The sequence below is a fragment of the Rattus rattus genome, chromosome 2, assembly GCF_011064425.1.
Source record: "Rattus rattus isolate New Zealand chromosome 2, Rrattus_CSIRO_v1, whole genome shotgun sequence".
NCBI classification, from domain to species: domain Eukaryota; kingdom Metazoa; phylum Chordata; class Mammalia; order Rodentia; family Muridae; genus Rattus; species Rattus rattus.
Window position 1 is genome coordinate 124,186,028 of NC_046155.1, and position 25,521 is coordinate 124,211,548.

Genomic DNA, 25,521 nt, shown 5'->3' on the forward strand with positions numbered 1-25,521 from the left:
AAGAAGAATGTATTTTGTCTCATAGTTTAAAGGTACACGGTCCATCATGGTGAAAACATCAGGAAGGAGGGAGTGCAAAACACCTGATCACATTGTATCTGTAGTCAGGACACAGAGGGAGAGTGTCAGAGGAAGTGGGAGAGAGACCAGGTATCTTCCAGACCCTCTCCCATGGGATGATGTTGCCCATATTCAAACTGGATCTTCCCTCCTCAGTTAAACCTCTCTGGAAACAGCCTCATAGATATACTTAGAGTTGTGTCTCCTAGAGACTCTAAGGCCAGTCAAGTTGACCTCAAATAATCATCTTTGGATCTTGATCAAGCCTGGCAATTGTCTTTATATCATAGCTACCAGGACTGTACTTTCCTGAGTCATAACTCTGCTTTAGGTCATCTGGGTTGCTTCCACTACAGTCCGTGTTAATGCCCATGGTTCACGGTGCCACTGGGGATCATGTTGCTGTCTGTGATCAGGATGTGTGTACTGAAGGAGACCATGTTGACGTCTGTGGTCAGTGCTGCTACCAGAGGCTATGTTGATTGATGTTACTGATCCATGCTGCATCCAGAAGCCATATTGAGGTTCATGGTCCATGCTGCCACCAGGGCCCATGATAAGTTCTGTTTTCCATGCTGCTGCTGGAAGCTCTGTGGCTGTCCATGGTTCATGCTTCTGCTAGAAACCATGTAGAAGTACATAACCTGTGGACTTGACAGATGTTACTGGTAAGAAAACTTCTTTTGCTGTGATATTGATGACTGCAGACTCATAATTGAGAAGGAGAGATATTGAAGGCTTCTGTAATACCTCTCAGCCCTTACAAAAGAAACAATCCAGACAGGAAGCTGGGAGGAATAGGAAGCTGGTGTAATTGTGTACGCATATGGAGGAAGAAGAAGATGAGGAGGAGGAGGTAGAGAAGAAGGAGGAAGAGGAGGAAGAGGAAGAAGAGGAGGAAGAGACAGGAGGAAGAGGAAGGAGAAATGAGGAGGAAGAGGAAGAAGAGAAGAGAAGAGAAGGAGGAGGTGGAGGAGGAAGATGAAGAAGAAGAAGAAGAAAAGAAAAGAAGAAGAAGAAAAGAAAAGAAGAAGAAGAAAAGGAGAAGGAGAAAGAGGAGGTAGAGGAGGAAGATGAAGAAGAAAAGGAGAAAAGAAAAAAAAGAAGAAAAAAGGAGAAGGAGAAGGGAAGAAGAGGAGGAGGAGGAAGAAGAAGAAGAAAGAAGAAGAAGAAGAAGAAGAAGAAGAAGAAGAAGAAGAAGAAAAGAAGAAGAAGAAGAAGAAGTAGAAGAAGAAGAAAAGAAGAAGAAGAGGAAGAAGAGGAAGAAGAAGAAGAAGAAGAAGAAGAAGAAGAAGAAAAGAAGAAGAAGAAAAGGAGAAGGAGAAGAGGAAGAAGAAGAGAAAGAAGAAGAAGAAGAAGAAGAAGAGGAAGAAGAAGAAGAAGAAGAAGAGGAAGAAGAAGAAGAAGAAGAAGAAGAAGAGGAAGAGGAAGAGGAAGAGGAAGAGGAAGAGGAAGAAGAAATTCTTGGGGAAAAGTACCTGGTTATAAAATGCAGAAAGGGGGAATCTTCTCAGTGCCTTTGGGATGAAGATTCCTGAGATGTGATTGATTCAATGGTTTTCCAGGAGTATGATTGAATCTCCTGACTTAGATACTTTTAGCATGTGTTTTATAGATAGTGGAGCCAGGGAACATCAAAGCAATAAATGTCAGCTTCTGGTTGAAGAAAGGTGATGCTGACTCCCTTCCTCAGTGTTGGTGTTCAGGTCTGGGCTACAAGCGCCAGCAGCCATTATTTACTTGCCATGTTTAGAATCCGTCTAAAAGAGCTGGAAATCGTTTGGCACAACTTTTCAGTCATCTTGAATTCTAACCTGCACACTTCATGCTGTAATTTGTCAACTGTGTCTTGGAGAGGCATCACAGCCTGCCTAGAATAGAGACAGAGCTGGCATTCCAGTGAATGCCATTTAAAAGAAATCAGAGAACCCTTCAGGGATGTGATGCTGTTGATTACTGCCGTAATTAGCATTAGGGCTGGTAGACTTCACTATCCATGGAGTGGCAACAAGTGTGCTGGGTGTTGTTGACAAAGCTTGGAATTCCTGATTGTTTTTGCCAGAGGAGGCAACCTCACTCTCTCTAGATGCACATTTATTTCCTCTCTGCTCTCCTTATGAACATTTTTCTAACTTGGGAACATCATGAACCAGATGGAAAACTGACTCAGGAGCCTGTATCCCTAATGACCTTCCAACCTATTTTTAGATTATTCACCTTTTCTCTACCATGTCTGCCCACCCACGTGTGCATTTATTCGTGATCTATTGAGTATTTATTGTAACCAGATTTTTTTTCATCTGACATGCTGTATCTAACTCATAACACCGATGAGTTAGGAAAAATTGTTAAGAAAATATTGTGAATGTGGAATTGAGTTTTGCAGAGGTAACAGAAACTGGGCTAAAGTGAACATGCATTGTAAGTACAACTTTGGGCTGGGGGTATATGTAACTCAGTGGTAGAAAACTCTTCTAGAACTCTTCAAGCTATATCCTCTGTATAGTTCTGTAACAGTGCTCATGTGGAAACACATATTCAGGAAGATTTCAGGAATGAGGAAAACAGGGCAGCAAGGCCATGAGAGATTTCACATTGTGTCTAAGTTGTCATGCACAATCCCATCACGTCCATTACATTCCACCTCGCTCTAACCCATCCTGTTCCTCTTCAGACCACCCCATCCATTTTTATATCTTCTCACGTCATTCAGTCTCATGTCTCTTATATAATCCCTTTCCATAGCTGCCCAACACTCCTCCGAGCAAGATTCCATTGTAGGTCGTATGGATGCCAAAAGGAATGATTCAGAAATCCTAGTCTAGAGGAGTTAACCCCCAAAATGAAGTATGGATGATTGAAAGTGGCTGAAAACATTCCACCTTTTTGGTTGAAGAGTTACCTAGGACCATCCATTTGAATATGGGACGGCATCAGAGCCCAATTTTAATTGATAGGATGTAGTAAGTCTGACACATTGGTTGCTGATACAATGCCAAAAGAAGCATTGAGACGTCAGGCTAATTCTCCTAGAAGGCTATCTCTGGGGGAAACCAGATGCCATGTCAGACATTCAAGATACTTAAGATTCTGCTGCTAACTAGTAAGATCACCAGTGGAAGGGGAAGCCCTTGGTCCTGCCAAGACTGAATCCCCAGTGAATATGATTATTGGGGGTAAGGCGGTAATGGGAGGAGGATGGGGAGGGGAACACCCATACAGAAGGGGAGGAGGAGGGGTTAGGGGGATGTTGGCCGGAAACCGGGAAAGGGAATAGCAATCAAAATGTAAATAAGAAATACCCAAGTTAATAAAGATGAAAAAAATATTCTGCTGCTAAAAGAAACACACACACACACACACACACACACACACACACACACATATATATATATATATATAGTCAATGGTCCCAGGTAAGCCCAGATCTCCAGATTACTTTGCCACAGTTTGAGACATTTGGTCAGCATATCTGCCGACCTCTTTCTGACCCCAGTTACCACCAAAGAAAGCAGAAGAAACTCCCAACAAAGTCCTGCCCCAGTTTTTCAGATCAAAAGATCTGATAAAGAACTGACCACTATCTGAAGCCATTAGAGTAGTTTATTATGCCAGCATACATAACCAGAGAGGAAGGAAAAGGATAACTTTTTAACTAAACGTTCTAAGGAAGGATAGGTATAAAATGTTGTTGAGAAAACAAATAAATGCACAGAAAATTAAATTTGTTTCCTCAGAGGCCAAACATTACCCCACTTAAGTGGGTAGCAACTGTACCATAGTTCTTGTGAACCAAGTATCTGTTGAATCCCTTGACTCGATTCAGTAGTCAGTGTGTTCATACTTTTGACAATCACAGAGAGTGAGTGCTGGGAAGGTTAAGATAGCTGAGGAAATTATACAGAAGGGGGACCTAGAGCCGGAAACTGAAATATGATTGGAAGAGGAAGGATAAATGATGCTGATCAGTGGCGTCAGGTTGAACAAATCCCTTAAGGCACAGGTACCCATGGTGCTCTTGGGCACACTCACTGGCTCTGTGTAATTGACATGTTCTTACCCAGGGTCCTTGCAAGGACTGGAAATGTCTCTTCATGACAGTGATATGAAGGATCTTATTTCCACTACCATGACTCTGAGGCAGAAAGAGGAACATAAGAGGGAGATATAGAGAATTAGAAGGCAAAGAGGCAACACATTCAAAACAGTCTATGAGAAAATTGCAATTCAAAACTGCAGTCTCTGAGAGACACTGTTTGTTCTTCCAACTGTTTGTATCTCCTTGAATGCTTGGCAGATCCATTTTTTATTGGAACGTCTTAACCGACAGGGGATTACTCAGTGATTCATTTAGAAGGAATCATTAAAGGAAAATCACGGCACATCACATCCTGTCTTCTTTAATTGCTCATTTATTATTACTGTGGGTGAGATAACGGCCTTGTGCTATTCTTCTAAATAGTGTAAAATATTTATTGGTAAATATAGCAATGCATAAATTAATGCCAGTTGCAAGTTTGTGGGGCATTTCCCTCTCCACTGATAGCCATAATTTTTACTTAAAGCAAAACAACACTGATGTATTCTGGTTGAGTATTGAGTGAGAGAGTTGTGAGCTAAATGTCTGTAGGAGGAAATTGTCTTCTTTGTTTCTTTGTCAAAGCAGGAGTCTCTGGGTGGACCTATAGCATGTCTGTAAAATCAATTTCTTTTCTATTAAGAACACTGTGCTTGGGAAGGAGGCATATAGAGGTGTAAAATTTTTTCTTTAGGGGTCACAGCTGAATTCAGCAGCAGACTCTCCAACTTTAAGGGACTTTTATAAGCAAGGGTATTTGTTATATTTCTTATCTCAAAGTCCACAGGTAAGTGGTTCTGTAGAGTTGATTTGCTGGCTTAACAATGTCACCTAGGATTCAAGATAATGTCTTCATACAACAACATCCAAAAATAGGAAGTTTATTTCTTTTTCTGCAGAAAATCATTTTTAGAATCTTCCAGCAGATTCCATTCAGATTTTCTTTTCCCAGACCCAGGATTGTTTTCTACTTCTAAACTAATCATGCTAACTTCAAAAATGCTTGGAAGGTTGGCCAAAGTTCCATCTCTGTTCTGGAAAAGAGGGACCAGTACCTTCCATTAGTACTAGATTGCTCCTTTGAAACAATTAAAAAAATAGTTATTTACCTATGTAAATAACTTATGTGTTTGGTGTTTTGTCTGCACAGACATAGTGCAGGACATTTCTTGCAGTGCCCATGGAGACCAGAAAAGAGTCCCCTGGGACTGGAATTATGGATGGTTGTTAACCACTGTGTGGGTGCTGGGAATCAGTCTTGGGTCCTCTGCCAAGAGCATTGGTCCAGTACTTTTAACCACCATGGCATCTCTTAGTCCTACAAATAAGGTTTTTCATTAAGGGATTTATAGAGGAATGGCTCATGTATGTGCAGCCTGTATTGTTGGCCACAGGTCAAAGTAACTTGGGTCTGATGATTTAATATATAACATATGGCCAGCTATTTCCATGCTGGAAAATATAATAGGAACATGAAAGACAAGGATGTTCTCAGGGAGTATTTGTGGGCCCTGCAACAAAGCAGGCAATTCTTTAGCTGAATTTAATAAATTTAATGAATTTAATAATTTAATAAAACATTAAAAACGATAAAACAGGTTGCCTATTAAACCTCAGGGGGTGGGAATACAGAGGCAAAATAAGACCTAGCATTTGCCCACAAGGAATTTAAAATGCCCTGTACCATCTGCTCTATTCAATTGGTCACACAGAATGCAGATTCACATGCCAATGTCACGGTGCTGCCATGCATCCCTCTGGGAATGAAAGGTTATGACATGGCTAGAATATCTCACTGTCACCTCTTCATTTCCCTTCTGTGACTTTTCAGTCATGGGCATGACTGGGTTAAATGTCCCTTCCCTTTATTCTCCCAGCACCAGTGCTTATCTTTGCCATGGGCTTTAGCATTCCCAGGTCTGACTGCCAGCTGCTGTCACAGAGCCTGTGATGGCAAATTGCATTTTGATCAATAAGTATCCTCACTGCCTAGTTGGTGGCTAGAACATAGATGACAGCCAATGGATGTCTGTGGGATGAACACATGAATAATTGAATGGAAGGAAATGAAAGTGGGGACCTTTAGTTCCCTCCCGTTAGCTTTCACCTTATTAGTTTTTCACTTTCTTTGTCCTCACCCCTTCATTTTCCTCTTTTATTTTCCTTTTCCTTGCAATCAAGTAGTGAGTCTAGCATTTTAAGTTATACAGCATTTGCACAGTCTCACACAAAGCTTTTCCCTTCTCTTTTCATGGAAAAATTGAGGTTGACCCACAATTGTCAATATTATCCAGAGAAAGAATCCCATGCACATTTATTCTACTGCAAATAGTCTTTTGGTCTAGTTGCAAAGATATGAAGTTCTTCAAACCCCCAAATGATAGACCTATGTTAGAAAAGACCATTGCTTCTTGTTTCTAGCTTTGAGTACAAGAAGGTACTGACATTGTTGTTATACATAACTGGCGGTTGCTAGAGGATGATATGGACTTGAAATTTGGGGTGCAGTAATTCACTTAATATGATGAGATGTATAGATGTCCTTTTTAGGTCCAAGCACCCAGAAAAAGATATCAGAGTATTCCTCGTGCTTTTGGTGATGGGTGTATATGTTAAGTACTGGGAGGTCCCAGAGGCTTTATCTATCTTGAAAAGAAATTAGTAAACTCCATTGTGATATTTTGTCCATCTTAATTCAGGGGCATTAGTTTTGGTTTGTAAAAATATAGTATTAAAATATCTACCTAAATGTTTCTTAATGGCCTCTGGAATTTTCTACTAGAGAAAATTATTTCTGTTAGGTATATATTTTGAAATATGACTTTCTGGAAGGTATTGGGTGGTGGTAGTGGGCCTCCTGGAGTTCTTTTGGATTCCATTAAAATTATTTATTTCTCCTTTTTCTCTGGAGCAATCCTCTGATGGGTGCTACTTTTAAAAGATTCTAGTACCTAGTGAAGGTGAGATAAGAAGGAAGACTACACATCGATGTCAGAGTGAGGCTTAACTGAGAACAGAGTGGTGGAGAGGTAGAAGGCCTCCCAGACCTGGTTTGTGGGGCGGTTGGAGATATCATGGGGCCCAGCACACACTAGAAGGAAGGGTCAGCACCGACCAGCCTAAAGCACAGGGAACGAGCTGCTAAAGAGGGAACAGTGTGGTCAACTTTTCAGACCAAGCCATAACATTTCTTGGGCAGGAATCTACAGCCGAGTGGTTCCATACCATGAAAATACCTACTTTGGACAGGAGTATGGAATTAATAATGAAGTTGGAGATATCTGGAGAAGATGATCTTGGAGATTTTGGTTTCCCGTTTTTGCCCAATGTATAATGGAGAGTTCTTGAGGTCACCGAAGTGGAGAAGGAGCACAAGTTTTACTCATGAGAATGTTAAAACTCATTTTTTTTATTGTATTTTTAAAATTTACATTTCAAATGCTATCCCCTTTCCTGGTTTCCCCTCTGGAAATCCTCTATCCCATCCCCCCTCTCTCTGCTTCTATGAGGGTGCTCCCCCATTTACTTACCCACTCCCTCCCACCTCCTTGCCCTGGCATTTCCCTACACTGGGGCATCAAGCCTTCACAGGACCAAGGGCCTCTCCTGCCATTGATGCTGAACTAGGCCATCCTCTGCTACATATACAGCTGGAGCCATGGGTTGCTCCATGTGTACTTTTTGGTTGGTGATTTAGTCCCTGGGAGCTTTGGGGGCTCTGGTTGGTTGATATTCTTGCTCTTCCTATGGGGTTGCAAACCCCTTCAACTCCTTCAGTTCCTTTTCTAACTCCTTTATTGGGGCACCCTGTTCTCAGTCCAATGATTGGCTGCGTGATGCACTTACCTAAATTAACAAAGATAAAAAGACCATTCCCTAATGTTACAGTGCAAACACATAGACCTGACTTCTGGGAACCTAGAGTAGGTTGCATTTCCAGAATTATGATAATAGGTTACCTCAGGGAATTCTGCATGTCCTCCCAACTTCTGAATGAAGACTTCTCTTCTAAGAACAAGCAGCCATGTCAAGACTTAGAAGGATTTCTAAAATCATTCTCACAATATGATCTGCTACTACTCTATACTTGTCTTGAGAAAATAAAAGCTCATCTTTGTTTGAGAAGGTAGTATTTGCATCAGAACATTTTGGTGGCTTCTGGGGTGTGCGTGCGAGAGAGAGAGAGAGAGAGAGAGAGAGAGAGAGAGAGGAGAGAGAGAGAGAGAGAGGAGAACCATTAAAAATAATCCAAGGCTACTTAAATATATGATGTTCTTGTGATGGAGGCCCACAAAACTCTGTTGCTGTTTCTGGATCAATTAATTGAGTTTGCGTGTACCTTAATAATGTTACTATTAGACTGGTCTCCAAAAAGGGGCCTTGAATACTTGAGAGACACAGCCTCTGAAACTCCTATCTCAGTGAGTTCAAACTCACTGTTACTTAAGGAGAGCTCCTCTGTCCATCCTTTCACCTCATAGACTTGATCTCAGCATAACAAAGCCTAACTCTGCCCGTTGCTTGCATCTCTAACCAGGCTACTTCCCTCCTCTTGTATTCACTGTGAAGATACCTACCTGTCTGTGTTATCATTGCAGAACTCCTCCGATAAAGCATCCATCCTGGCCATTCTCCAGGTCCTCAGCGATCTGCTTTCTGTTGGTGAGTACACTATATTCACACCAAATCATATTGTAGGTTGGAGACAGTGCTAGCTATCGCCTGTCCCAGGAAATGATATAGCTTTTTTGCAGCTTAACTTTCCTGCGTGGGAGAGAATAGCCAGCCAATGTTTTTTTCCTTGATATTATTTGATAAGGCATGCGTAGACTGGGATTGTACTTAGGCTCCTCAGCCTTGTCACTTTGTCACCTTACAGTGCCCAAACTTAGGAGACAGTGAGCTGCTGGGTGGCTATGTTATGGTTTCTGTTCTGTAAGGCCAAAAGTCTTCACCTGAGAGAGCTGTTTCTCAGCAACCATATCCCTCCCTCCCTAGGCTCCCTTCCTTTGTGCTCACAGGAAGAGCCAGCTACTAGAACATTTTTACAAATATCTCATGGAGATGGAAGTATGAGGTGGGTAAACTGCAAAGGTCAGCAAGTCATTTACATTTTCAGAAATGAGATGACAGAATTGAGTAGCTACAAGTCACCTAAGTTAACCAGATTAAGAAATGTTAGCACAGAAAGGGACTGGATATAGATCTCTCCTGAGAGACACATCCAGAGCATGTCCAACACAGAGGTCAATGCTAGCAGCAAGCCACTGAACTGAGAACAGGACCCCCTTTGGGGGAATCAGAGGAAGGATTGAAAGAGCTGAAGGGGCTTGCAACCCCATTAGAACAACAATGCCAACCAACCACAGCTTCCAGGGACTAAACCACTACTCAGGGACTATGCATGGACTGACCCATGGCTCCAGCTGCATATCTAGCAGAGAATAGCCTTGTTGGGGCACCAGTAGAAGGGGAAGCCCTTGGTCCTGCCAAGGTTGGACCTCCAGTGCAGAGGGGAAAGTCGGGGTGGTGGTGGTAAGGGAGGTGGATAAGGGGGGACACCCGTATGGGGGAGGGGGAAAGGATGGGGGCTTATGGACAGGAAACTGGGAAAGGGAATAGCATGTGAAATGTAAATAAAGAAATCTAATAAAAATTTGTAAATAAAAAAGAAATGTTAGCACAAATAGGCAACATTAAATATATATGGTATGCCAGAGATAAAACCACAAGACTTTCATCACACTGTGGCCTTTAAAAAAAAAATCAACTTCTATGTCCTTCAATGGCAGGGCCAGTTCCATGTACATAAAAACTTTTTCAAAATGAGTTTCCTTTTCGTAAATCATCACTTGTCTTCTGAGACGAATCTACCTTCAGGAGGTAGTTAGAAATGTTTAGAATGAAGCCTTGGATATTTTTTTCCGTAAGGATGATATTTTTGCTTGTTTGTTGAGACAGGGTTTCAATACGTAGCCCTGCCTGTTCTAGAACCAGGCTGTGACTGTATTTTTTTTTTGATATTTTTTAAAATTGCGTCTTTTATTTACATTTTTAATTTTTTTATCTTTATTAACTTGGTATTTCTTATTTACATTTCAATTGTTATTCCTTCGGTTTCAGGCCAACATCCCCTAGCCCCTCCCCTCCCCTTCTCTATGGGTGTTCCCCTCCCCATCCTCGCCCCATTACCGCCCTCCCCCCAACAATGGGGGTTCACTGGGGGTTCAGTCTTGGCAGGACCAAGGGCTTCCCCTTCCACTGGTGCTCTTACTAGGCTATTCATTGCTACCTATGTGGTTGGAGCCCAGGGTCAGTCCATGTATAGTCTTTGGGTAGTGGCTTAGTCCCTGGAAGCTCTGGTTGGTTGGCATTGTTGTTTATATGGGGTCTCAAGCCCCTTCAAGCTCTTTCAGTCCTTCCTAAGATTCCTTCAACGAAGGTCCCATTCTCAGTTCAGTGGTTTAATGATGACATTCGCCTATGTATTTTATTTCCATTTTAAATGTTATCCGATTTCCTGGCTTCCCCTCCAGAAATCCGAAATCTCCCTCCCCTGCTTCTATGAGGGTGCTCCCTCACCCACCCACTCACTCCCTCCCACCTCCTGCCCTGACATTCTCCTACTCTGGGGCATTGAGCCTTGACAGGACCAACGGCTTCTCCTCCCATCGATGCCCAGCAAGGCCATCCTATGCTACATATGTGGATGAAGCCATAGGTCCATCTCTGATGGTATACATAAGTGACCCCAAAACTCCACCAGAGAACTCCTATAGCTGAGAAGCAACTTTAACAAAGTGGCTGGATATAAAGTTAACACACTTCCTACAGGAGAAAAATGAAAGACTTGAAAAGGATAAACAATTGATTTTTTTCCTTTAACAAGATAAAAAAAAAATGTTACCAGTAAGATGCTTCTTTCCGAACTTACTGTGAAGACCTAATTAAACCTAATTAAAAGTATCATGAGGACATGCAAGAAACAGTTGAAGGCCAGCATGAAAGCCGTGCCAGGTTGTAATGAATGTGATTTTTTTTTATTGGATATTTTTTATTTACATTTCAAATGTTATCCCCTTTCGAGGTTTCCCAATCATAGACCCCCTATCCCACTCCCTTCCCCTTGCTTCTCTGAGGGTGCTCCCCTACTGTGTTTTTTTAAAGCCAAGGTCTCACTCCTCTATAATCCAGGAAGCCCTTGAACCAGCAATCTTTCTGCCTAAACTTTCTATGTGCTGGGACTACAAGCGTGCACCACCGCTCCTGGATACCTCTGGCTTCCCTGCCCTATTTCCCATCTCTATTTTATTCTCCCTCCTTTAGCTTGTTCTCTTGATTTTTCTTTCCTTCTTTATTTTATTCTATTTTTTTTGGGCAGACAGTTATTTTTTTCAGTAGGATGGAAACCTCAGAATTTCTCCTTTGGTATGATTATGCCTGTTGGTTCCCTGGGTTAGGTCACACAGGTTCGGTCTCCATGTTGTTATGTAATCATTGCTTTTGAGCTGTCCTTGGGAAAAGTAAGAGAGGTCTTATTCAAACCTATTCTTTGATAGAAAGACAAATATTTCACCCTTGCTCAAGGCTCTGACCAAAGGTCCTTGGTTGCTATGTCTGGGCATTTTGTTTCTGAGGAGGTCCCTATAGTGGCTTCTCTGTTTCCCCTCTATTAGTTGCTAAAGAACAGAATTAGAAAATCGTTACACCTCCAATGAAATGACTCTAGATCAGACAGTACCCCTTTCCTGCTACTAATGACTCGTGTTTATTGCAGAAGACGATTTAGTATATAATGATGTTTTGATACACACACACACACACACACACACACACACACACACACACACAAGTGTACACATAGGGAAGACTTAACAGGTCTCTAGAACTTGTAGTATCATTCAATTTACCATAGCTTCAGGAGGTGAATATATTCAAATTCCTAAATATCCTTCAATCATCATATTGTACACCTTTCTTCCCTCAGACGGTAGCACAACTTGAAGACAGGTCATGTCAAGAACCTGCCAGCTTGTGTTTCTGTGGTGAAATGAATGAACCTTTGCCTTTTCTCTAGCTGTTAAGTCTGAGGTTTCCTCTGGAGAGGAGAGTACCATTTGCGTCTCATGTTTCCTCTGGTTCCCCCCAGGCACAGACCGGAGGATTTATTATATAATCAGCAAAGGTGGCAGCGAAACCCTTCTGCAGACTCTGGTGGACACAGCAAGGTCAGCTTCTCCTGACTGGGACATCCTCCTGCCTCTCTTCAGGCTGCTGGCTAAAGTTGGCCTAAGAGGTACTTACACTTCAAAACCTAATGATGACTGAAAAAAACACACTTCAAGAGCAGTTGGGGTAGCCCTTGTGGGGAGGCAGAAGGGGGTGTCTCAGATGCCCTGGTGAGAGAAGGCCCAGCCTTATAGGGGAGATATTTTTACTTTATTGTTATTTTGAGGCCTGGAGTATTATATGTTTTTGAGACTGGCTTCAAGCTATGTTGCAAGGGTGGCCTCAGATTTATTGCAATCCTTCTGCCCTCAGCTTCCTGTAGACTGGGATTACATATGTCAGTTGATACAAGATGTGGTGCTTAGAAATGAATGAATGATACAGAGACGTTGTAGTCACAGCTGGCATGGACTGCAAAAGCATGGACCATAAGTCAGGAAAGAGGAGAGTGACTCCAGTGCGCTTTAAATCCTCACACAGACTGAGACCATTTATGAAATGTATCTCATACGAAAGTACATTTTAAGTTCATTTTCTGAATTAGCTTTTCCCTCTCGTTTTGGAGGCAGAGTCTCATGTAGCCTGAGCTAGCCTGGAACTTACTATGTAGGAAAGCATGATGTTGAACTCCAGAGTATTGAGATTATAAGTAATATGTCATCATGCCAGACCAGACTTGTGCATTCAAGTTTTAGAGCTATCAGAGCAAGTTGCCACAGACTGTTTGCCATCATGCACCATAAATACAGCCTCTGATACTTCTGGATTCCACAAGTCACAAAGTCCTGGCAGGGTGGGTTCCTTTTGTAAATCCCAAGGGAGAGTCCATTTTTTTCTTCTGTCTTTGTGTTGCCAGAACAATCTCTCTCCCTCCCTCTGTCTCTCTCTGTCTCTCTGTCTTTCTGTCTTTGTCTCTGTTTCTGTCTCTCTCTGTGTCTCTGTCTCTGTCTCTCTCTTTCATGGACTGATGGACTGATTTATTTTCTTTGTGTTTTCAGAATGTTCTCTATGTCTTCACTTTGTGTGTCTTCTTCTATTTGTATGGGGGTATCAGTCATAAGGTTTAGGATGCTGTCTGCCCTGTCTGATCCCCTCTTAGCCAATTCAATATACAAAATCCTCTTTTCAGATAAGATGGCATCTTGGAGGTCTGGGTGGAAATGGATTTTGGGGGCAACAATGTTAATTAAATCAACTGTGATAAGCCACCTAGGAATAGAGCTTCTGTCTATTTCTCTTCACTCCTGGAAGATCCTGAAATACCTTTTTAGGTCTCTGGAGATTCCTGGAGGAGGGTTGAATAATCTAAGCATTCAGAGTTTGTGTATGCTTTGCAAGAATCCTTTCACAGTTACGCTTCAACTGTGTATCGAATATCATGACACATATCATGTCACAATTGAAAAGCCCAGGCCCCTTTGATGTTCCCTGCTAGGAGCTAAATCTATATGCTCCAGCACTCAATGTCCACATCTCTACTTCAAGTTCATTGGCATTCTACAAATAGAACGAGAAAGGTATCAGCTGGCCACTGCATTGAGTATGTCCTAACATAACCGACAACATTTCATTTAGTGTTCGTTCAGCAGGGGTAACTGTATGCAGAGTTCTACACAGTGCAAACATCTCTGTGACTAAGACAGTAGAGGAGTCTGCTCACAGACTGAGGCAGGTTAACCGGTCAGAAAATAATTAACTGGATGATAGCAGACTATGATGAGTGCCTCAAGGAGGAGAAAGAACGAAGCTATCCTAAGATGGCCTGGTCTGGGAGAGGTGACATTTGAGCTGAAACTTGAAGAAAGGGGGAAGTCAGCAAAGCTGAGTGGGCTGAGTGAACTCTAAGAAAAGATAGTAGAGACTTGATATATTCCCAAGTCACACAGTGCAGGCTGGTTTCAAGGCTGTCCCTAGCTATGTGACCCTGGTCAAGTTACTTAAGGTTTATGAATTACAGTGCCTGTATGTCTCAAATGAAAGTATAGAATTTAATTCTAGAGTTTCTAGGAAGAATAATTGAGGCATTAGGTCACATCTATTGCTGCACTGTTTCTGATCCACCAACTCCTGAATAATGACCCAGAGACTTATTTATTATAGCTTATTGCATCCCAGCTAGCTTGTCGAACTGGCATTAGCGTGAGTATTCAACTTCACACCTACCATGTGGCCCATTACCCCTCACTTAGTCAGACAGTCCCAGCATCTGTCTTCATGGTGAATCTCAAGCTTCTGAATTCTTCCCACAGTTCCAATCTCTGCCTGGAAGTCTTGCCTTCCCTCTCCTGCCTAGCTATTGACTGTTGGATCTTTATTAAACCAATCAGAAGATGAGGGGGATGTATACTTACAAAATCCTAAGGCAGCGGATGATCTATAAAAATAACAATACCAAAATCCAGACAATACTCAGCTCTCTGCCAGTACCAAAATCAACATTTGAATAATACAAAGACCGCCTTCACACAGTGTGCAAAAATGTCACCCCAACATACATCTTTAGCATATGGGGCCAGGGACCTGACAGTCAAGTGATAAGAGACATACAAGGACAGTGGTTCTCAAGTTACTGTCCTTTGGGTATATGTGTTATATGTATGTGTCTATGTTTCACATGTATATATGCACATGTAGAAGCCAGAGGGTGATGTTGGGTATCTTTCTCAATTTCTTGCTACCTTATTTTTTGAGACTGAGTTTCTCATTGAATCCAAAGCTCACTGCATTAGATTTCTTTGTTAGTGAGACCCTGGGGCCCTCTTCCCATTGCCTGGATCAGTGCTGGTGTTACAGTGTATGTACAGCCACACATTGCTATTCTTTATGCTGTAGGGGACCTGAACTAAGTTCTTCTTGTTTACACAGCAAGAACTCTCACCCACTGAGTCATCTTCCCAGCTTCAATCTTTCTATTTTTACAGCAAATTTCATTGTGTATACTTGGGATTTTTCAATGTGACATTATGAGATAGAAGTAGCGATGTCAATTCCGCAGCTAGGTAGATGAACATGTCTACCGACTCATATAGTGTCACTTCATTTTGGTGACAGGAACAGCTAAAGTCTACGTATTTAGCTTGGTACAATTTTGTGAACTTTATTTTCATGTTGAGTACAAGAGCTATAGATTCATCTCCCTGCTTATTTGCCATTCTGTGTCTTTCAATGCATCCTCTTTCCCTGCTTCGCCCTCAAAGTCAGCAGAAAGCAGTTTCATTCTTTACCCCTGTGTACTCATTCCCTCATGCTCATGAGGATGGCTTGTCAACAAGACAAGGGAGAACAAATGCTAGTGAGGATGTGAAGAAAGGGAACCATTGCACACTTTGAGGTGCTGAAGATCAGGATGGTTGTCATTAAAAATGGCATGGAGAATTGAAGAAAAAAAAGAGCTAACACATGGACATGGTGATAAACACTTGGCATTCTGACACTTGGAAGGTGAAGGTTGGGAGGGCGAGAAATTCATAATAAGTTCCAGGCCTCACTGGGCCACAGGAGACCCTGTTCAAAACAAACAATGAAATTATCATATTGCTCAGACATTTCTATAATCTCTGATATGAACATATACTCAAGGGAAGCGAATGACTATCTCATAAAGATCTATCTTCCCATGTTCACTGAAGTACTAGTTACAAGAGCTATGACCTGGAAATAGTGTAAGTGTCTATGGATCAATTAAATGTGATATACATATGCAATGGAGTGTTATCAAGCCTTTTGGGTTGCACCTAGAGGATATTATGCTAAATTAAATAATAAAACAAATATAGAAATATATTTCTATAAATCTTATAATAATCTTGATGATTTGGGCATCACACTTAGGAAAGGACACAAATAAAATTGACTAGACACAGTCACCTGATAGTAGGAGCAAGAAGCATAAACAAGAGGTGTTTTCCTCTTGTTTTCAGTGCTTATTTTGTAACTATTGGGATGAAGATGATGAACAGCTTACCCGCAACACTAGATGTTAGGCTAGTAGAGTACCATACTTTTTAAATTTAATTTTCTTTTCTTAAATGCTTTTTACTCTTTATTATGAAAATTCTTTGTTAAATAGAAATATTACCATCATCTACCTATAACTTTGATCTAACTTCTCCAAAAGTTCCACACTATCTTTTGCATATTCAAAACAATACCCAATCAAATGAACAAGATCCATGCTGGGCAAGCCTTTAATCCTAGCACTACTTGGGAGACAGTGGTGGAAGAGGTGGATTTTAGTGAGTTCGAAGCCAGCCTAGTCTCCACTGTGAGTTCCAGGACAGGCATGGATGTGTAGGAAAAACTGATTGCAAGAACCAAAGCAAAGCAAACCAACCAACCAACCAACCAACCAACCAACCAACCAACCAACCAACCAACCAACCAACCAAAAATAACAACAACAAAACCAAACAAACAAACAAGCACACAAAACCCAAACAATAAAAGGAGTCAACCAAAGTTTATGCACTGCATTCAAATGTACCGCTAATTATTTTACCCATTCTAGATTTGTCTTAAAGACATTGATACATATGAGGATGATTAGGAGTGTCTGTAGATTCAAAAACTTGCAGTCTTAGAACCCATAGCTTTCATGTAAATAAGAAACCCAGACTCTACTCTTCTGATGCATTTGCCTCCAATGGGGGGCATATTTAGAATAGTTTCAATTAGACTAAAAAGTGTCTTTGGTTATAATTATCCTCCCTCCTCCATCATTTTTTCTTCTCTCCTGAAACCTTAAGAATGAATGTGAGACATAATTAAAGAGAGATGAATTTGTGTTCCTAGATAAGAAGTTTGGACAGAAGGCACTAGAATTAGAAGCCCTTGATGTGACCTTGATTCTGGCCAGGAAAAACCTGTCTCATAGCCAGAACCTCGTGCACTGTCTCTGGGCATTGCGTGTGTTTGCCTCCAGAGGTAAGTTCCAGACCTGGGTTTGGATACCTAGAAACCATGTGGTGGTCTGGGGGAGTGAGGGTTTGGGTGAGGATGCATGTGGTCCCATTCAGACACATAGCAGAACCTGACAATCCAGAGACTGTGGAGGTCAGACATTATTTATTTATTGATTTGGTCAGCTACAGCTCTTGACTTAGTACCTAAGTATTGTCTTTGGCTTTTCCTCTGAGTTGCATATACAGCCTTCCAAGTTTCTCTATTAATATTACCAGGTACAGAAGTCCCGTGGCAGAAGAAAGGCAGACTTGCCTCAGGCCTTGACATCCTCATAACATTATGTGTTGCATCTGTTCAAAACAACATTGTGATAGCTGGAGAGAGAACTCAGTCAAGTGTTTAATTTGCAAACAAACACAAGGGCTTGAGAACCCACTAGTATCAAAATACTAGTGATACATAGTGATATAGACTTGTAATCCCAGTGTCGGGGAGGCAGAGACAGGAGGATACTGGGAGCTTGCTGGCCAGCTGGTGTAGCCTAATTGGTGAGGTCTAAGCCAATGAGTGGCCCCTTGTTAAAGGCAGTAGATGCTATTCTTGTGGATGAAACCTGGCCTCCTCAGACAAGTACATGTGAATTTACCATACATTTATGCGCGCGCGCACACGCACACACACACACACACACACACACACACACATTAAAATAAAGAACAGTCCTTATTAATCCCACAAAGTTACTCATTGATGGTACAAAATCCTTACTGATGTTTTTCTAACCTCATGCCTCTTCCTAACGGACCCTCTCTCTGGGTGATCACATCTGAATCTGTCAGGGGATTGTTATTAAGGATCTATTCACTTCAGCTGTTTTTTAATTATCATAACAACTGTGTGTTTAGATCTATATTTTTATATGTCAGAAAAGAAAAAGCCAGCTGCTTCTGAGAGTGAAGTAATTTCTTAAGTTTATACAGATAAAAGTCCTGAAGGCTGGCTTTAGAATTCCAAAACTTGTGTTAATTCTACTCTGAGTGGAGGCGCTTTTCATTAATAGATTAGATTCTATACCTCCTATCTCACATGTAATGAGCACAGACTTTCATTTCTCCGTTCTAAGCTCCCTTCCTGGGGAATAAAAGTGACAATTATTTAGATGTAATATACTCTGTAGGGGAAAGACTGTGGGCTTAGAGCCAGGGAGCCCTCAGTTTGACTCTGATGCTATTTCTCATGAGTCGTGGAATGTGAGCACTTGGCCTGGTTAACCTCATGGTTTTTTTCCTTTTGTAAAATTACAGCAGCAATAATTATTACTATTAATCTGCTAGGGTTTTGTCTTACTAAAACAACAGAAATTAATTTTCTCACAGTGCTAAAGGCTGACGGTCTGAGACCAAGATGCTGGCAAGGTTCACTTTCTTCTATAGCCTGTCTCCTTGGCTAAAGAGATTCCTAAGGACGATTCTGTCATCTCTCCATATCCCCATGTGGTCTTTCCATAGGCTTGTGCATCCTTGGTCTCTTTCTATGTTTAAATTTTCTCTATGACAGACTCAAAACGGATTAGATTTTATCCCTTCTCCAAGGGCATCTCTTTAACTTAATTACACCTTTAGGTCATAGGGATTATGGCTTTAAAATAGATTTGGGGGAATGCATTCAACCCTCAGCAAATCTCATAGACTCGTTGGATGGGACAAACAAGATCATGTTCATAGGTAAGGCCTTGACACTGCAGCTGCCTTATCCTACCCCAATCTTTTGTCTAATAGTTTGAAATTACATGAAGAGTACACATGTAAGTATAGTAACTAGGTAACCTGTCCAGTTATCCTAAGAACTGCTAAAATATCACATTTTTACTATTTTTTAAAATCTTACTTTAAATACAGGGTCTCATGAAGCACAGACTGGTCTCAAACTCACCATGTAGCCAAAGATCACATTGAATTACATAGCCTCTGACTTTACCTCCCAGTTGCTGGGGTTACAGTCATGGGCCACTATACCTGGCTTAGTATCTCAATTTTCACCGTTGCATACTCTTAATAAATATGGGGTCTACATAAAGAGACAGTTCTCCTCGAGAATAATAGTAACATGGATTATGGGCTCTTTGTTTACAATTCCCCCCTTACACACACACACACACACACACACACACACACACACACACACACACACACACACACACACATAAAAGGGGGGACAAAGAATAAGAAAGAACATTTGGGAATATCTGAATGAATCTGTACAAACCCATCTGCCTAATAATAAAAGAGAAACTTTAACATTTTATGAAGACAGCTGTCATTAATGAGTAGCCTAAAAGTATGACAGCCATTTTGGAGCTTGCTGGAGGCACAGGACTTAATGTATCTCTTGATTTCCTAAAGGCTTTGCTTTCTTTAATACATATATGTAATGATGGTGGATATATAGCAATAGAACATCCGCTGAGCTCTGAGAAAGCCAGCGACTTGTCTGTGAGTGTGAGAATGTAACCAGTTGGGTCATGTGCTAGCCTACATTTATGATACCAACCAGCTGTTTCATAAAATCATGGTGCCTCTCTGCGTTGCATTTACTCAGGGAAGGCTGATGGAGTTCAAGAAGCCTGTGGGTTCTGTTTCTTTGGTGAATTATGAGCCACTATTTACGGTTTCAGCAAGCTGTCTGAACAGCTATTTTCCTCTGATTAGTTGGATGTACCCGTAATGGGTTTATGATAGCCTACGAACTTGTTGTCAGTACCCAGATGGGCACTTTGAGCAACCATCCAGTCAAGGTGAGCCTAGTGAGGTTTCTCTTTGTATCCACTCCTGATTTCAAGTCCAGTCTCCGATATTAGAATCTGAGGTATTAAGACTGCACTTTCACTAATTCCACTTAATGTGGTAATTCTTAGTGAATCACTTGCCAAAATTTATTACTCTAGTGCAGGCATAGAGGGTATTCCCAGAACATGTACTCCTTGTAACAGACAAGACTTTGTTCTCAGTCTCCGCCTGGTAGACAATACTGTGGAATTACCACCTCCAGGTTTGCATTCCTCTCCCAGGGCCTGAACTAAGTCAGTCTAAGACACATTGCTCTTCTCTTTGCATCTTTAAGATGCCCTGTTCCAGCTTATTTTTCCAGAATAAGTCTTGTCAGAAATACCAGGCAGTCCCAGGTCTTCCCTCCCAGAAGCACAAACACCATGGAGGAAAGAGAGAAGTCGTCTTATCAGAGAATTATTTTTCTTTCTTCCACTTCCTTGTCCCCTCCTATGGTTCCATATCCCATGGATTTCTGCTTTTTTCAATGTCATCAGTACTCTTTCCAAATTCAACTGAGTTGAGAAGGGTATGGGTCATATTGAAAAGTGGCCGGGGTATCCTTGGAGATGGCAATGACATCCGGAGGGTTTTAATTTTGGGTATTACCTTGACTTTCTAGCATTCAGATCTATGATGGTGTTTTAATACCTTCTCCCCAAACTGGGTAAAAAGAGAAATGTTCCCAGGCTAGTTTATCTTGGCGCACAAGACTCATTCTTCTACTGGTATTCTAAGAGCTGTGCAGCTAATTCATTGTCTCAGTCTTAGGGGAGTCAATATTAAAATTGAGGAGAGGTTGAGGGAGAAACATCTACCCCACTCATGAGACTGTTAAGAGACGATTTTAATCTTTTTGTTATTTCATTTTTTTATTGTTGTGCGTTGACCCACCTTAAAATTGTCAATGATTAAATCCAAGTTGTATTGGCATGTCTACTTGTGATGATAGCTACTCACTACTGTGAATTTTATCTTCAGTAACCATGGGAGCCATGCTGGGAATTAATGGAGCCATGGAACTGCTCTTCAAGGTCATTTCTCCTTATACCCGAAAGCACACCCGGACAATCAGGTACAGAGCATGCTCATAGTACCCCGGGGTCTGTGTGATACATAGAAGATAAAGGCAGTTGCCCTTAGATCTCCTTGATGCTTCCAGTCCAATCTGTTGATGCCTTCTTCCTTATAAATGTACAGCGAGTCTATTCCATATCAATCTGCTTCTCTACCTGACTCTAAGTTCCTCATTTCCTCTCATCTTCATGATAATCCCAAAGGAGCACATAACTCTCAGTCTAAAATGCAGAGAGCTTTATCTAGGGTCACGATGCTGGGGAACAGCAGAGGTGAAATTTAAATCTGTATCATGCAGACCTCATGTTCTTTTTTTGTTGTTGTTGATTTTGGTCTGGTGCTTTCAGATAAATCCTTTTTTACCTGCAGTGATAAATGAGTGTAACCCTCAGAAGACAGCCCAGGAGTGACACAGTCTCAAAAAAAACCAGCCAGTTAAACTTCTTAGATGAGTCCTGAGCCTTCTAATAGTTTATCATGGTTGTGTGCCGGTCTTGTTACATGGTTTTTATGTCTGGAGAATGAAACCTGGACCATTCTCTTGGCCTCTACATCCCAGAGTGGTGTGAATCACTAAGTTAAAAAGGGAGATGGTTTCACATAAAGGCTTTAGAGATATTTGGAACCATTAAGATCCATCATTTATGGGAGTGACTCAGAGAGGACCTTGAGAGAATATTAGAAGAAATTCAGCCAATTTCTAAGATATATGGGGTCATTTGGCAAGTAGCATTTCCATGCCCAGCCATGATATTTTCTGCATCCTAGCATCAATCTCGGGCTCGTGTTTCACCTGCTTATTTTTCTCCTGGGTCACCACAGTTATGCCACCACCATCCATTCTCACCTACAGCTCTCTATGCCAGTGTTTCCTGAAGTGAAATGCATTACATATACCTAAAAAAAAATGGCCTCATCAAATAAATTGAGAAGTTCTGGGCTAAACTAAGTGAGATAGGTTTCTTTATGCTAAGTCTTTGCAGAGCCTTTTGTAAAACTTATATACACTGGGCCTAAAATTGCTATGTAGTGTGCTCCATTCCGAGATCCATCTGGTCAGGGAACTCTACTTTTTACAGACCACCTTTTTAAAGGGGCTAGAATAGTATGCATTTCATTTTGGAAATTTCCTCTCTAAAATGGAAACTTATTGCAAAGTAGCAGTCAACACAACTCTACCAGGGGATCCTCATGTAAAAAGTGAACCACCTCAGGGTCAAAAGCAAGAGTAAAAATAACCCCTGTATTTTTCTGTGGTTTCACTTTACTTTGTCCTTTTATGTCCACTTCATTAGATGAGAACAATTCTCACCAGGAACCAAAATCAGATTAGTGATCATTTAGCTCATGATGCTTTTTCATCTAATGTGTCCCACTTTTGGGAATGTATTCTAGATTTAAAGAAGGTATAGGTGGCAATGAGGAACAATGATGGAAAACAGTTTGTCCTTAATCATCTGTGTCCATTGGGATGTTCAGGACTTGGTTATGCCATCAATTTTGTCACTGTGCACTGCCTTTGCTGCTGAGATCTGCAGTCTCAACATGTCTTTTGGCCATTAACACCTGCGCTTTATCCATCCTATTCATAATAGTACCTCGAATATGCTGTTCCTGTAACATGCAGTTGTCTGGTTTTTCTCACATAGCGTGAAATTCGATCTAATGTTCACTGGGCCCTTGCACATACGCGTCTACATAAATGATCCCTTCTTCGCCATGGGTACCATATTTTTTGAAATGTTTTTCTAAGAAGTCCTGATCGGTTAACTTTGAGTATCAAGGCATTGGTCCTATTGTTTTCCCATCCTGATGGCTTCTGTTGTCTCTATTATGAAGGCTATGATTGAGAGAACAAAGCAATGGGAATACCACATGTAAAACAGTAATAAGTAATTAAAGCATACAAGTTCCTTCTTAGGGATATCTCCTGTTGCTGTCTATATTGCTTTCCTTTGCTTCTGCAAAAAGTCAGGTTCAGGTACAGATCTGATCAAGGTGCCACAGAACAATGGACAAACAGCATCAGAGATTAACCAGGGGGTGGGGTGGGGTGGGGGTGTGTGATGTTTCCATGAACAGAAAAGTTAATAGGTTTTCTTAAGGACCGCGCCCACCATTTCTTCCTATCTGATCTGTCTTAGAAATCTTCTGCCAGATGGTGCCCCTTCTTAAGCAAAATGCCAAACTGAAAACCAAATGTTCACAGAGGAGAGGCATCTTCACGAGCCTTTAAAATGTAGCTGGCATGGCCATGGTGTTGACTCAGTGCCTAACACCACACCTGGCCCTTAAGCATGCCTTATCTCTTTCGAGCCTCTTTTCCTCTTTGAGGCAGGTACTATTACTGTGTCTAAATGTACAGGGCGCAGGGGATGAAAGCTGGAAGAAGCTAAGTAACTTGCTGGGGATTTACGTGAAGGAGCCAGAATTTAAGTACCGCCTGATCCATGAACCCCATCCTGGAAAGCACCATTGGAGTATTTTGTAGTCTGTTTCCAGGGTTATATTTCTAAAACCACCATATGTAAGACAATCACAAGTAGTTAACATTTGCTTAAATTTCTTTTATTGTCTAAACGGTTTATATCCATGGAACAATTTGCTTAATGATAGGGAATCTTTCTCCTCAACTGAATGGTCATTTCCTCTCAGAGGCTAAACAGCTATTCTCCCAGCTTTTGAATTCTTTCCCAAAGCTCCTTTGTTTTTTTAACCCCTCCCCTCTTTCCAACTAGATAAGGAATGAAGGCATCTAAATTGGAAGATACCCCCCAAGCAGCTCTAATTGATTCCTTAGTGAGACACTTTACCTTTCTTAACTAACTCTGGCATTTCTCAAAGAGTGAATATCAAGCCTTAACTTATAGGCTTGTTGTAGGCATTAGAAATAATGGCTAGAGTCCTTCACGAAAGGAATGGATACAGAAAATGTGGTGCACTTACAGAATGGAGTACTACTCAGCTATTAAAAACAATGATTAAAAATGGCCATTTTACTAAAAGTGATCTACAGATTCAATGCAATCCCCATCAAAATACCAATCCAATTCTTCAGAGAGTTAGACAGAACAATTTGCAAATTCATCTGGAATAACAAAAAGCCCAGGATAGCTAAAACTACCCTCAACAATAAAAGGACTTCTGGGGGAATCACTATCCCTGAACTCAAGCAGTATTACAGAGCAATAGTGATAAAACTGCATGGTATTGGTACAGAGACAGACAGATAGACCAGTGGAATAGAATTGAAGACCCAGAAATGAACCCACACACTTGACTTTTGACAAAGGAGCCAAAACTATCCAATGGAAAAAAGATAGCATTTTCAGCAAATGGTGCTGGTTCAACTGGAGGTCAGTATGTAGAAGAATGCAGATCGATCCATGTTTATCACCCTGTACAAAGCTTAAGTCCAAGTGGATCAAGGACCTCCACATCAAACCAGATACACTCAAACTAATAGAAGAAAACGTGGGGAAACATCTCGAACACATGGGCACTGGAAAAAAATTTCCTGAACAAAACACCAATGGCTTATGCTCTAAGATCAAGAATCGACAAATGGGATCTCATAAAACTGCAAAGCTTCTGTAAGGCAAAGGACACTGTGGTTAGGACAAAATGGCAACCAACAGATTGGGAAAATATCTTTACCAATCCTACAACTGATAGAGGGCTTATATCCAAAATATACAAAGAACTCAAGAAGTTAGACCGCAGGGAGACAAATAATCCTATTAAAAATGGGGTTCAGAGCTAAACAAAGAATTCACAGCTGAGGAATGCTGAATGGCTGAGAAACACCTAAAGAAATGTTCAACATCTTTAGTCATAAGGGAAATGCAAATCAAAACAACCCTGACATTTCACCTCACACCAGTGAGAATGGCTAAGATCAAAAACTCAGGTGACAGCAAATGCTGGCGAGGATGTGGAGAAAGAGGAACACTCCTCCATTGTTGGTGGGATTGCAGACTGGTACAACCATTCTGAAATCAGTCTGGAGGTTCCTCAGAAAATTGGACATTGAACTACCTGAGGACCCAGCTATACCTCTCTTGGGCATATACCCAAAAGATGCCCAACATATAACAAAGACACATGCTCCACTATGTTCATAGCAGCCTTATTTATAATAGCCAGAAGCTGGAAAGAACCCAGATGCCCTTCAACAGAGGAATGGATACAGAAAATGTGGTACATCTACACAATGGAATATTACTCAGCTATCAAAAACAATGACTTTAGGAAATTCATAGGCAAATGGATGGAACTGGAAAAAAATCATCCTGAGTGAGGTAACCCAGTCACAGAAAACCACACATGGTATGCACTCATTCATAAGTG

The 25,521-nt window shown here is 41.2% G+C and overlaps 1 protein-coding gene across 1 annotated transcript in view; it reads left to right on the plus strand.

The window, feature by feature from the left end:
• Agbl1 (ATP/GTP binding protein like 1) overlaps window positions 1–25,521 on the plus strand; it is a 438,823-nt gene that overhangs the window by 162,937 nt on the left and 250,365 nt on the right. The window contains exons 2-5 of the mRNA XM_032895109.1: window positions 8,676–8,800; window positions 12,288–12,434; window positions 17,159–17,290; window positions 21,076–21,169. Coding sequence (XP_032751000.1) covers window positions 8,676–8,800; window positions 12,288–12,434; window positions 17,159–17,290; window positions 21,076–21,169 — 498 coding nt within the window. The remainder of the gene's footprint in view (window positions 1–8,675; window positions 8,801–12,287; window positions 12,435–17,158; window positions 17,291–21,075; window positions 21,170–25,521) is intronic.